At 34.2% G+C, this 15,455-nt stretch overlaps 1 protein-coding gene across 5 annotated transcripts in view; it reads right to left on the reverse strand.

The window, feature by feature from the left end:
- Positions 1–15,455, reverse strand: part of LOC144230101 (uncharacterized) — a 272,386-nt gene that overhangs the window by 184,390 nt on the left and 72,541 nt on the right. For 2 of the 5 annotated variants that reach the window (XM_077762306.1, XM_077762304.1), the window contains exon 5: positions 1,749–1,815. The exons of the other annotated variants lie outside the window; for them this stretch is intronic. In XM_077762306.1, the coding sequence (XP_077618432.1) occupies positions 1,780–1,815 (36 nt within the window). In that variant the 3' untranslated portion in view covers positions 1,749–1,779. The remainder of the gene's footprint in view (positions 1–1,748; positions 1,816–15,455) is intronic. 5 annotated transcript variants of the gene reach the window in all.

Genomic DNA, 15,455 nt, shown 5'->3' on the forward strand with positions numbered 1-15,455 from the left:
CGCACAACTGCCTGGTGCCACCACAGCACGCAAGGCTGCCATCATGGCCCAGGGCTTTTTTACTTCTCTTTAAACTTTGTATTTTAGGGGTGCCTGGGCACCTCAGTCAGTTCAGACTCTGACTCTTGATTTTGGCTTAGGTCATGATCTGACCGTTAGTGGCTCCCGCTGACAGTGCGGAATCTGCTTGGGATTCTGCCTCCCTCTCTCTCTGCCCCTCTCCTGCTTGCTTGCTCTCTCTCTCTCTCTCTCTAGCTAGCTAGCTAGCTCAAAAAGAAAAAGAAAATAAACTTTAAGCTTTGTATTTTGTCCTTTTGTTCGTGTCGCTATTTCTCACCTCCTCAACCCGGCCTCCCCCCCCCGCCTGGCCACTGTCCTTTCGAAGGATGAGCATTGAGAATACCCCCTTCTCATTGTGTAGAGCTAAAGGGAAGCCTCAAACCATCCAGAGCTCACACCCAGACATAATTGGGACCTGTGGACTTGAGTCAAGGAGGATTTGGGAGTAGATGTCTCTGGTACGGGGACGCAGATGCACATGGAGCACGTGTGTGCATGCATGTTGAGTACGTGTATGGAGCATGTGTGTGCATGCATGTTGAGTATGTGTGTTCTTGGGCAAGGGTGTTCTGCTCTCTAGTGTGCTGTGGTCTCGGACCCCATCCTTGGCCAGAGCATTCCCTTCTGTGGAGGAGAGGTGCTGGCCTAGTGGGGGAGCCACATCTGGGATCCACTTGCTTCGCTGTCCTTTCCCCACCATCCCTTCATCCCTCACCTCTCCAATATCTGAAAGTGTTTAGAATTCTTTTGTCTTTGTGGTTTTGATCTCCCTACTTCACCTCCTGCACAGGTAGTTCACAGAAAGACATCCTAAGGTGAGGCGAGGTTTGGTTTGAGCAGATGTGCGGTCTTTGAGGAGGGAGTATGTGTATGTTGCTCATCTGCAGATTCTCTGCCCACCCTCCCCCCACTTGCATCTCCTCATTCCTCCAATGAATACACTTCTTTCAGACCAAGAAAAATTTAATTATCATGCTTTGAGAATTTCATTTTGTCTTGCTTGATGCCTTTTTTTTTCATAAATATGTACTTTAATTCCTGAATATAGGCCTTGTCTATCCATTGTGTTTTCATTTAAGTAAGAACATATTAAGTTTGCAGAAGACCAAACGTATTTTTTAATGAAGAGATATAAACTAATAGAGGTCCTTTCCTTTTTTATATGAGACATATAGACAATATGAAAAGTACAATCATTGCATGTCAGTTCAATAGTGGCTTCTGTTCATATATTGTCATATTTTAATCAGATAATAAAATTTGTTCAATCAATGTTATGAACTCTATTTTAATTATATTTTAATTATACCATAGAGTTGGTTTTGATCCTGAAGTATCTGTTCTAAATTTAAAACCTTTGGATCTGAAATAATTCTGACTGTGTCTAGCTTACATTGTTTAATAGTAAAAGCATATAAATGTAAACGAAGGTAAAAATACTAAAGTAATTTATGTTGACTTAATATGTTGACTTAACCATATATGTGTACGTGTGTGTGCATTTTACCCATAGGTTAAATAAATAGAAGTCTTAAAACACAGCAGTCACTATCCCATTCAATTCTCTCAACAATCCTATAAGTGTGGCTATATCATTTAACATTCAAACCGGAATATTTTGGAGAGTGCAAAGAGACACTGTTGTAATTTGGGATAATAGGAAAAACAAGCATGAAAAGTCACCCTACCTATAGAGTATAAGTTTTCCTGACTAATCCATCACAGGATGCCTGATTCTTCTCTGCAGTCATTACCCTATTTAAAATGAGGAAATCAGCATTTAGAGAGACAAAGGAACTTACCTAAATCATATATCTATTAAGCACATTAGTTGGAATTCAAACTTGGGGCATGTATGAGGGAGACTACTATCACAAGTAAAGAAAATATACTTGTTTCAGAGAAGAAATTATTGTGTATTATCATTGGTAAAACGTACCTGTTAATGTTTAATTTTGAAAGATATATGTCTAGAAAGATACATAAACAAACTGCTAACAACATTTACTCAAGGAGAATGAGTGGTTGGAAATGGAGAGGCTTTTACTTTATTATGTATATATTTTTGCACTGTCAGTACCATACAACCCATCCCCTTATTGTTTCCCAAGTAGCTAATGAACATGCATTGTTTTACTTAAAGAAAATTGGTCAACAGTGTTAAATTTGAACTTTTTTTTTAATGAGGCAGACAAAAGTTAACTTGCCTAAAAGTATTACACATATAAAAATCAAATTAAAAACATAAATGATATCCTGCCTTGAAAGTTTTAATAAAGATTACACTGATTTCAGGTTTATCATAACTTGAGCCTCTATTTCCAGTTTTAAATAAAAGGCTTTAAAAGGCTTTAATTGTATAATTAAATTATAAAAAGTATATTCATATACTGGTGAGAATATAAATAGTTTGTATTAAATACTTTTTAAAAATTCAATTAATTAAATAATAGACTTTGCTTTTCAAATCTAATTGAGATTTTATCCTTTTTTTCCAGCTTTAGCAAGTTTTTGCTTTAGATAAATGAAGTGATTAGCTTAATAAGTTATTAAGCTTATATGTTTGTATAGAAACAAGGGAAGGTTCACAATGATAAGATGATCCATGTCACTGTAAGTCTGAAGTAAATTAAAGCCCTTTTGAAGTCAAATTTGAGTTCTGTGAATTCCATACCTCAGCGACTCATCTAAATTATGACAGATTCTTTGTTGAAAGCATATTGAAAAGTTTAAAATATTGGAGGAGAAAATTATATGTTTAAAGAAAATATACATAAAATATGTATCTGAAATGTTGTCCTTTCCGTAAGGTACAAATCCAAGATAACCAAATCAATCGTATAATTGTAGCTTACTTTTCTGTATAGGGATAAAAAAAGAAACAATACTAAAAGAGAATCATTGGCAACTTCAATTAGAATTATGGCTACTTGTGGTACTCTCTGTATAGAATTAGGATCAGTTAAGCTTTTCTTACTACCCAGGAGCTTTGCAGCAAGTACTTTGGTAACTGGAAGCTATCAAGTTGGAAGTGAGGAATTGATAGAAATTGTGTATGTGTTTGTGCTTGAGACATATGTGTTAGGATGCGGGAATTTTTTTCCAAAGACCTTTGAAAGATACTTTGAAAGTGATAAACAGCTATTAATAATGTTTTATATAGCATAGTGAAATAACTCTCATCATTATTTTGGAAAAACTACAGCAGATATAATAAAAACAAATTATTTTGTAATTACTTGCCTTTGGCTTTCAACTTGAAGCTTTAAGATGTATGCTTTTTGAATCAAATGACTCCTCTTTCCCCCTTCACTATATAATCTACTACTCAGAATGATGTCAACAACATATTGAACCTGAATCATTATTGATTATGAATGATGGTTGCCGATGACAGAACAACTAAAACACAAGGCTCAAGTGGTAAGATGTGGCAGAGAGAAAAATAGAAGGAATTTGGAAAGAATGCAAAGAGAAACATTGTTTTGTGTGTGATTCACTGTCCTGATTATGTGGAAGCTGAAAGTTGCTCTATTGTTTGGCATTTAATCTTTTTTAAAAGCACCTACCCTGCCTTGGGGTTGCCTAAACTGATACATGGGAAGCAGTGGGGAGGACACTGGTGTCAGAGGACTCTCTTTCCTTCATTCTGTAGCCCCGCTATTATCTGCTGTGCTTCCAGAAATGAGAGCAAGGGAGAGAGGGGGGAAGACAGATGACTCCTTGGTGTCTCCCTGCTGTGGCTAGATGATTGTACGCTTCAGGAAAAAAAGAAATGAATAATCTGATTTCAAAAAATCCCTCACCCAAACTTGATCCTAAGCTAAATATTCTGAAAAATGACAGTTTTAGGTTAACTTCCATTTCTTTTGATGCTGCTACCCTTTGCTCCAGTTTCTAGTTGAAACTTTAAAGTTCATACTCCAAAAAAATCACATCATTGTGATATTCCCAGTCAAAATTAAAGTGAAAATTGCAACTAGTCTCATAAGGATCCCAGAAAGAGGAAGGCTTCTCACTTCTCTTAAGCACAAGATATTTAGGAAAACTTCAAAAGTTTTTAAATGAAAATGAATTTAAAAATCACATAAAATTCTTAACCTGTATCTCAAATTATCTGAGGAGTCTTCTACCTCTACTCAAAGTCCTATAATTGTTACCAGATCAAAGGTAAAATGCAATTGAAGATAGTCTAGGAAAGAAAACATTTCATATAACTAGAATAATGGTAACAACACAGAACAATGATACTAAAGATAGTTTCATGCTTTGTTTATTTCCTGGAAGCTGTTATCTTTACATGAAGTGGTAGCACATTGTGATGGCTACTAGGAGAGCTGGCTGAGTAATGATGTCAGTAAAGTAAAAAATTCTCTAGATGTCATTCTTTTACTGCCAATAATTGCATGGTTTCTAAAAAGAAGTCTATTTAAAGTTCTGAGCTGAGGGACTACACTCACCTACTTAAAGTAAAATTTATTTTATTCAAATAACTAAGAAACATTGTGATTAAACTATACCTAACTCTGGCTTTGATAAGGTCATCAATATTATCTTGTTCAATTTGACCCAAACTTTATATATGTACTCTTATTTTTACACATATATGAGATTATAGTCTGTTGAATTCTCTCCTAATTCAATTAAATTATATCATATTAAACTGAAAAGTAAGTTGTTTATATCTACCACTCCATCCCTCACAGATTCATCCTTATTTTTTCTTTATTTTTAGCTAGTCTGGACAATGAAGATTTTCCTTACGGTCAGCATCAGCTAACTTTCTTCTATAGCTAGATTCAGCATCCTTCTTTGACCCTTAACCCTGTGCTAAGACCAGATGATTTCTTAGGGTCTCTCTGCTGTTTGTGACCATCTTGTGAGGAGATAGCCTCACCTGTCCATCCGGCTTACCTAACGGGCTGTCAGTCAACTACTTGCAACATGACTAATGTCTCTGCTGGCTTCCCATTGCTGATTTGATGGGATTTAGGTGATAGCCCAAATGAAACTACTTACATAGGCCTCTATGACTTGTTGCCAGTTCTTGGTCAATCTTATCCTCTGACTCATATTTTTAACAGTAGCTAGACTCTTGAGAAACAATAAGTGAACTCTGTATAGTCCCTCAAATACTCTTTCAAAAATATTCATTGAGAACCTGGTATTATTTTTTTCTGGTAAAAGGGAAAGGAACCAACGTCAAGACTCCACAGAAGTTATGCTTCTGAATGTCACTTACCTGGACCAGGATATAGAGGAAAAAACAAAATGTGTGTTCTTTGAAAAGATACAGACACACACACACACACACACACACACACACACACACATTCCAAAAAAGTATAAAATAGAAGTAGAAATACAAATGAAGAGGATGAATATAAAATACTAAGATGAAACACAAAATTCAATAGAAGAATTATAATCCCCATGGGCCAAAATTTAAACACTATCATCCAATTTCCTCACCAAAATCAGTTTATTTTACTTTGCATAACTCTTGCCATTCTTGAAAATAAAACTTACTTGAAAGCTTTTGTTTCATAATGCACGTACTTTTTGAATACATATTCAGGTGCTTTGTCTGCATGTTGTTCTTTGTGTTGAGCTGTGAGATTCTACTTCCATAGTGGGTACAACTTTGGTTCTATTTCAGGTAGTCTTAGAAGAATGCACAGCTGCCTCTTTCTGTGAGCTCCACTTCTGCAATCACTTTGTCCCACAAAGCCCTTGTGGTTGGGTTGCTCCATTCAAACTCTAATCCCTAAAGTGAGCAGTGAGCCTTGCGGCCTTCCATGAATGGTCATTCTTCCCCTCCCTGCAATAAGACTCCAGATGAGCTCACCAGTCAACTCTGTTATCCTTCACCACCTCTGGGCTGATGGGCACTTGAGACATCCTGTATACTGTATCCTCTACTGCCAAGTGCAGGCTGTGGGGAACTAGAGATCTGCTCCCCATCTAATTGTACCATTCAATCTTTTCTTTTCTACTGGGCCAACACATAATATTCCTCTTTTCTTTTCAAGCCATCTACTGCCCTTGGCCTCACTGTCTTTTGGGGTTGGGAATTCAAAAGGAGTCCTCAGTGTAATATCCTTCTATCGTGCCCTGACACTTTCCAGTGTTTGAAAGACTTTCCTTTCCCTTGTGATAAGAACTCCTCCTATCTTATATGCTTCTCTTCTTCGAGGTGACACCTGCCCTTCTGATACCTAATTCAATAATGTAAAAAGGGCTGAATGAAATGGACACAAATTAGCAATAAAGAAAAACATGCACATGAGGAGCAATTGTGTTAGTGTAGGGGATCAAATATATTATCTCATATTTTATGGAAGATAAATCTTATATTTTTTCCTAAAGAAATTAGAGAAGTACAAAGACCACAATGGGAAAACATTCCCTCTGAAGCCCAGATAGCCTTCTGTTTATGGAAGGTCTTTACATCCTTGCCTGATAGAAACTCCCCATGTCATGTACTTTGCTTTCCCTAGAAATATTCACCCCTAAGTGCCATTGCTACCCTAGATGATAATAGTTGAAAGGCTGCTTCAAAAGAAATCATAATAGAAAAAGGTGGGGGTTGATTGAAGTGGGGTAGAAAAAAGTATTCTTTTTTCATCATAGAATAGAGGCATATGAACGCTACCAAAGAAGAGAGAAAAACACTGATTAAGGAAAAATGTTTGGAGAAGTAGAGATGTAGCTTAAGTATACAAAGGTTTTGATAAAGCTAGACCCTTAGAACAGAAGTACTGTGGAAAGATAAGATTAAGTAAACTTTCTTAATTTGAAAGCAACTCAAGCTTATATACAGGAAGTACAATATTATATAAAGCATTAATAAAAACAGAAATTCATCTTAAGAATGGTGTTGAGTGAAATGAAGTTTTAATAAACAAACTAGCAGAAAAATGACAGGTTGCCTACCCCAAGACAAAACTCAAGATAAGCTAATTTTCTACAATACAACATGCTATAGCTATAGGGATGTACCAAATAAAAGTTCTCTAGTAACTGGTCCTATGTTATGTGTAGATAGAGCTATTACTGATAGTTAAATGCCTCACTTGATGTAATAGAACATGGCCACCCTAAATTATATTCCATTTAAAGATATGATATTAGAAATTTAAACTTCATGAAGCTAGTATCACAGAGGGGTGATGAACTACATAGGCCGTGAATTCGAAAGGTTATAGAACAAGAACAAATGTGCTTATCTAGCATTCTCCTAATCAGAATCAATTGTGTCTCACATGCCACCATGGACACATGGTACAGCAGAAAAGATATTCCATTTCCATTTTAAAGATGAATAAAAATATTCAAATTTTTTGCTCTGATTCTAAGCAACTGGATTCCTTTTTCAAGATACATTAAAAAACAAAAAAGTGTTATGCATAATAAGAAATTATGTATAATATGCATTTTATTTATTATGTATAATTAATGTTTTCCTTATTTATTATGTATAATTAAGGTTACTAAATTATCCTAAGGAATTTGGTTAGCCTCATCCACTCACCCTGATAATTCCTGAGCAAACTGATAAAATTTCCAAATATGCAAGACCAGGATCTGAGTCAATCATCCAGATATAGATACCTCAGGTGTCCACATGGAAACATCTTAACACACTAAATCATATTCTATTCCAAGAGTGTTTTTACCCAATTTTGTGAAAGATATCACCTTATTACTCCATATCATAAATCATGTTATCCCACTTACAAAATGAGTTCAAAAACATTTTGCTCTTAGTCCTAAAATAGCTATAACAGAATGAAAATATTAAAATTCCTTCATTCATTTTCCTTTACTTATATGACCTTTAAACACTGTAACTTTAATATTATAAAACTATTCTAATCTAGATATAAGAATTAACACATGTGTATATGTATACAAATTAGTTTTCCCTATTAGACTCACAGAGAGATAAAGATATAAATGCTTTTTACTGTTTATCATGAGCTAATTCAAATGCAAAATGTAAAGAGCTTTTTCATTTCTTTTGCTAAAAAATAGGCAACCCTACTGAAGTATCCTTTAGAATATAATTCGAAGTACCAATTGACAGTTAGCTTCTGATATTTACTACCATCACTGTTAAATTGTTCTGGGACATAAAATTAATTGCATTTAAGAAAAACTAGTCACATTACGTAAAGATAGAAATTGTACAAATCTCAATGAAATGCTGTTCACCACCCTTATTTCAATAAAAATAAGGGAAAGATTAAGGCTTTGATGCTTTTTAACGAGTGACATCTTATGAAGAAAATCTTCTCTATAAGTATTTTTTCAAAATTCAAATTTTCAAGTCTCCAAAGTGTATAATTTTCCATAATCACTTTATTTTTACATTGAAAAGTAGACCTCTGTGTAGAGAAAGCTCACATAAATACTCAAACAGCTTTCTTTTAAATTGGAATTTCATTCATATGTAATCCTCAATTTTTCTATAAATGGGAGCTATTTCTGCCATAAAATTCATTTTCTTAACTGAAGTTGCACCTTTATTTGATTGGCACTAGATATGTTGACAAAACTGAACCAACATTTTCCAATTGGGAAATGGAAAAGGTTAAATTTTCAGATAATCAGAAAAGCAGATTAGACCTTTCTCTAGACAATTTAGTCAATAGCCACAATTTATGATGCAAACCTAAGTGTCTTTAGTTTTGCCTTGTTAATCCCACATTACAGAATACACTTTGATGACTTCCTCCCACAAGTCTATTTAAAGATATGGAACAGCAAACAAAGGAGTTTGTGTCCTTATCCCCAAATCGATTAAAATCCAAAGCTTGATTAAATGGGAACATTATCTACTCTTTGGGCTTTAAAAATCCTTAACTGAATTCCAATCTTCATTCCACCCCATTCTCATCACAGCTCAGGAAGCCCAATGTTCTTTATTTAGTTTAGTAACAAGGAAAAGTCACAGTTCTTGCTGTGATGTTCAGTAATTATTCTTCATGAAAAGACAGAAAAAAATATGGTGAATTCCACAAATAATGTGGTATAGCTTTATATTTTTTCTAATCAGATGACTTCTCTGTCACCATAATGAACCTCAAAAATCTGATCCATTTAAACTAATCATTGACTTACATAATCTAATTCTCGAGAAAGTTATAAAATCTATAATGTGTAATGAATAACACATAAAAAAGAGAAAATATCACAATGATGGCTCTAATTTTGAATCCCATTCTCTTCTTGTTTTCATATGAGATTATTTCTTATATATACTTTAAAAAAATATATATATATACAATATGTATATATATTTAATAGATAAATCTGAATTACAATTTATTTTTTCTGTTTTTCAAACAGAGAACTTATTTTTTTAGCAATGTATCATGTTTCTTGTGGTAGTCTGTATCTATCTTTTCTTTAAAATTATCCTTACAGATATTTGGGCACCTGGGTGGCTCAGTCAGTTGAGCATCCAACTTTGGGTCAGGTCATGACTTAATGGTTCATGAGTTAGAGCCCCACATTAGGCTCACTGCTGTCAGCACAGAGCCCGCTTTGGATCCTCTGTCCCCCTCTCTCTGTCCCTGTCCCGCTTTTGCTGTTTCAAAAATAAACATTTAAAATTAATAATAAAATTAACCTCACAAATCTCATTTTGGCTTCATTGATTTTATGCCCTGCCCCATTTTTTAAATTCATTTTTTGAAATTTTACTTTTAAATAATCTCTACATCAAACATAGGGCTCAAACTCACGATTCTGAAATCAAGAATTGCATGCTCTACTGACTGAGGCAATCAGGTGTCCTTACTCTGCCTCCTTTTTAAATTATAATAAGCCATCTTTAAAACTATGAGTTCACCATTCTAAAAATGAAAAAGTTTTACCATAATTGAGTTGGGCTAAGGTAAAAATATATTATTTGGTTCTGAAATTTAATCAATTCTACAAGGATTCTTTATCTTAATTTATAATTCTGTCTTTATTTCTTATCATATAAAATTGACCTTTGACCCAAATAGTCAAAATGCTCAATTATAAAAACAAAACAAAACAACAACAAAAACAAACAGAAAACAACACCATAGGTTTACTTGATCTAATTGCTCATTATATCTGACTGAGTTTATTCCTTTTGTTGTAGATAGATATTTGTATGTACTGGCTATGGATTTCTCTTTGTAGTCAATGTTCAATCTCACCATAGTCACACAGGGATTCAAAGACGCTTCTTTGAGTGACAAAATTATTTAGCTTAAAGAGGCTGTTCTAACCAGGATCCATTATTACCTCCCATTACTACCAGTTTGCTTTCTTACTTCTTCCATCCCTCTCTGAGTAACTTAATGCTTATTGGCTTTGGATGCAGTCATTCCATGTTTGTGGGTCACCCTGTTTAGGCTGGCAAAGTAAAGTTGCCCATTTAATGAACTTTAGCCCCGAAATATCCAGGAAAATTCCAAGTGCTGATGGCCATATTGATACACCAGAAACTTCACTCAGGTGAAATCCTAGATTACTGATGAATGCTGAATTCATAGCAGAATTTTTTATTTATTTAAAAATCTTCATAAATGTAATTCAAATACTAAAATCCTTATCTTTGGTCAATAGAATGAATATATGTCAGGTTTTTTTAAAATTTTTTTTACGTTTATTTTTGAGAGACAGAGTGAGACAGAATATGAGCAGGGGAGGGGCAGAGAGAGATGGAGACACAGAATCTGAAACAATCTCCAGGCTCTGAGCTGTCAGCACAGAGACCAACGTGGGGCTTGAACCCACAAACCTGTGAGATCATGATCTGAGCTGAAGTCCGGTGCTTAGCCAACTGAGCCACCCAGGCACCCAATATCTCACTTTTAAAGAATGTTGAAAGTTGTCTGTGGAATCAGATTTACTATTACTCTGGTCAGGCTACCTCTTTTAGTTTTCCTTTTTACTAGTTATGACAACAATTGACTAGGAAGTAAAGTAGGCACGCCCTCCATTCTGGTTAGCAGCCTCCTAATGTGTGTCTTTTTTTTCCCTTTCCTTACTACTGAATATATGTTTAAGAATCACACATTTTATACTAAAAATTGCCTAAAGTACTGAATCTATTCTCCTGATACTTAACATGTTTGGAACATCTGTCTCCTTCACAACCTTGAATTACAATATAAAGCGTCTTCTATTTATTTAGATTTAGAGGCAATATGCTCATCAAATTCTTACTGATACTGGGGATTTGCTCATTATTTGCTGCAAAATGAGAAAAAGGAGGTCTTGCCTCATTCCTATAGCTCATCATGCTTCCCTAAGTGTGTGTACAAATACACATGCACAAGTGCTCATCAGTCATTCACTGCAATATTTTTCTAGTTTCCTAAGGTGATATATATTTTCTACCTGAGAAAATCAGCCTTTTCTCCAAACTCAACCCAATTTCTTCCTCTATCACAATTCTGCAGATCAAGGTTCTTAGACCAATCTAAACTCTTATTGCCAAATAGTTAATCCAATCTTTGCTAATTGATCATGTATATCCTTATTATATTTCACATTTCTTCATATTCAATTTTTATGTATCAATCATATTGCTATGTAGCATTTTTTGTGTTTGTCTTGAATTCACATGTGTATTGTAAGTTCCCTGAGAAACCTTCATCTTTGAATCCCCAAACAACAAGAGTTCAAAAGAAAACTATCACTGGTTCATACAATTTGTTCCTCTAATACTAATGTATTTAATTTTAAATTGTTGGTACTAATATATGCAGAAGTATTAATACTGATGAAATTTCATGAGCAGTGTATGATATGTAAACCACTTACACTTTTATTAATACTGTTGAGACCCAGAGGAGCCTGGGTGGCTCAGTTGGTTAAGCGTCCAACTTCAGCTCCAGTCACAACTTCATGGCTTGTGAGTTCAAGCCCCACATTGGGCTCTGTGCTGACTGCTGAGAGCCTGGAGCCTGCTTCAGATTCTGTGTTTCCTTCTCTATCTCCCCCTTCCTGGCTCATGCTCTGTCTCTCTCTCTCCTTCTCTCTCTCTCTCTTTCTCTAAAAAATAAATAAACATCAAAAAAAAAATACTGTTGAGTTCCACAAGATTTTTTTCCCTCTATTCAACTATTGAAAGGTATGGATTACCTCAGTATGTCAGACTATAGCTAGCAGTCTAACAATATCAAAATAGAATTTTGATTCAAACTATATAGGACAGTTATGTCAAAATAAAGTCCAAAAATAAGAGTTTAAAAGAAGTATTTTAATGAAATCTTTCCTTGGAGGAAGTCAGTGACCTATCTTTTCCAAGATGCTGCTTAAATGACAATCAATACTTGTGTTTCTGCGTATACAGGTGAAAAACTGAAATACAACCAGCAGTTTTTCTGTATGACAAATATGGGAAGCCAGCTGTCAAGTAACTATTGCCTGTGGCCTTATGCATCAATACACTACTTGCCAAAATGTGTTGTGTACACATGAGATCATATATTTAAACCCTGTACTCTATTTCTAGCCTAAATTTTTACATTTACATTTAGATCATTAGAAAATTGCCCTCTTGGGGCCCCTGGGTGGCTTAGTCGGTTAAGTGTCCGACTTTCGCTTAGGTCATGATCTCGCGGGTCGTGGGTTCGAGCCCCGCGTCGGGCTCTGTGCTGACTGCCAGCTCGGAGCCTGGAGCCTGTTTCAGTCTGTGACTCCCTCTCTCTCTGACCCTCCCCTGCTCACGCTCTCTCTCTCTCTAGAAAAAAAAAAAAACCTTAAAAAAAAAAAAAGAAAGAAAATTGCCCTCTAACTCATATTTTATTATTTTTTGTCAACTTGGCGATTGACACCAATGAGCAATTTGCATTCTCCTTGGTCAATTTCTTAAGTAATTACAAGTGATAAAATACATAGTGTTTAATTTTATGGATTATTTGATCTCCTCTTAAAGTTCACATGTAAATTGCTCCATAAATCTAATGTTCAATGTCATATTATTTGACATTAAATCTACCTGCAATAAATGTGGCCACCCAACCTAATTAAGCAAAACACATGCTATAAAGTAACAAATAAGCTTTAGAATTCAACTAGGAATGTGAGATTCTCTTTTCATTGATATGAAGTCTTTTGCACAAGTAATATATGATAAGAAGTACACTTTGATCTCTAACTTAACACCTCCCAATATATACTTTATTATATATTATGCAAATAAAATAGAATTAATTTAACAAATATAACATATGTATGTTATATATATACATACATATGAAATTATTACTAAAATTATTTTTATATTTTAAAACTGATAAAGGCTAAATATTGTGTAACTAATGTACTTTTTTGTCATGCAGATGATGTACAAATAAATTATATGCCTGCCGAAGGGTATGTCACAAAGGGGATTTAGAATAAAAAAAATACAAAGTGAGACTGAGCTGTGAAATTTTTAAAAGTTGATGATTTACAACAGAAATCTGATACCAAATATTCTCAAAAGTATAGCAAAATATAAATTATAGAAATAAGATTTTCACAGTTATAAAGGACATTGCATTGAATCAATAGCACATGTTAGATATGGATATCCAAAACTTCAGAAAATTGATTTTAAAAAAAAACTTCTAGAAAACCCCATACCTCCCTGAATCTGTAACATTATTCCTGTAGTGAATGAATCAGTTATGGTTGAAACCAGAATGGGTACCTTAGCCTGCTATTTTGCAAATGTCTGGTATTTCTTGGAGGAGCCAGGAAAGCTTGGACGCAAACTTGCCATCACTGTTTTAAGATTTTTAAAGCATATGCTGAAAGCAAAAATTTCTAATAATGAGCATAGTTCATTTGGGACTTACTTTTTGATAAATCTGTGGGACAGATGAAAAAAAGTGCATGTGCCTACTCAATCCCATAGTTCTTGCTTATTTATCTTGTACCAGCATTTTCTTTTTACATATATTCAGAACTTACTTTTGGCAAATTTGTGAAATAAAACAAGTGGTCTAGGATGCCTTTTTTATTTTAGGATGCTTTTTATCCTTCTTTATATGTTACTTTTACAAAGCCCAAAGCATAGTTATAATTATTAGACTAAAATGTATTTATTCCTTTATTAGTTGTTCATTTATTCTGCTATTTAAAAAGAAAATATTCATACAGGTGTTGAGTGCCATTATGTGACAGGAAGTGTGCTACGTGTTAGTAATCATTAGAACAGTATATATACATATATGGTAGCTCATGAAACTTACCTTCTAGTATAAATAACATACAGGGAACTTTTAATCTGGGACTTTTGAAGACAATATATGGATTCTCAAATAAAAAGAAAATCAGGTAATGGTTGTCTGGGTGACTCAGTCAGTTAAGAATCCTGACTCTTGGTTTTGGCTCAGGTCATGATTTCACAGTTCCTGAGTTGGAGCCCCAAATGAAGCTTTGTGATGGCAATGAGGGGCCTGCTTGGGATGGATTCTTTCTCTTTCCTCTCTCTCTGCCGCTCCTCTCCCCCTCAAAATAAATAAAATTTTAAAAAAATAAAGTTAAATTGTGGGATAAGAAATGATGAAATTATTATTACAAGCAGAATCCAAATTCTGCTATTTAGGTGACTGCCTAGGCTACACATTAATATCAGCTATACCAAATTCTGCTCAATAGAGTCCTTTTCTGTGTATTTGTGTATGGAAATCTTTAGACTGAAATTGATTTGAGTTATAGCATATCCAAATGCTATTAAATTAGAAGCTGCCTCCATGTCTGTAACCCAGTAATAACAAAGAATATGCTTTAATCTTTTTCAAGAGGTGATCTATACAGTTTATATTAGGTTAACCCATCCACATCTTATCAAGTTGTTAAAAATCACATCTGATAAAAAGAGAAAGGCAAGGAAGAAAAAAAAACCTTAATGCCCCATTTGTGCATTATCTCAGTATTGAGTTAGCATATTTTTAAATTTAATAAATATTTTAAAATATGTAGTAATCATTTCCTATATGCACCTAAGCTTTATGCTAAATGCTAAACAGCACTAAGACAAGGTCATTCTGAAGAATAAAATGAGAAGAGAAAAATAATAGTGAAAAGAAGGCAAAGAAATAGAAGAAAATAAAAGATGAAATAAAAGCTGGAAATCAACTTATAAAATTCATCTGTGAATCACATTTTGGTTCCAACACTCATTTAATAAGGAATAACATTCAGTATCAATTGAATAAACTCTTAATTCATTAGAAACTAATTAAAATAAAGCAAGCCATAAAAAAATCCAGGGTAGAAGCTTTGGCAACAAACTTAGTTTCTCTCTTTATACATTTATAAGGCTACTAAGAGTCAAGATTAAAATATATATGTATATATATATGTATGTATGAATTATCCTCATCATTTAGTTACAAATAAAAGCAAGC

Source organism: Crocuta crocuta, unplaced genomic scaffold (assembly GCF_008692635.1).
Source record: "Crocuta crocuta isolate KB4526 unplaced genomic scaffold, BGI_CrCroc_1.0 scaffold83, whole genome shotgun sequence".
Classification (NCBI taxonomy): domain Eukaryota; kingdom Metazoa; phylum Chordata; class Mammalia; order Carnivora; family Hyaenidae; genus Crocuta; species Crocuta crocuta.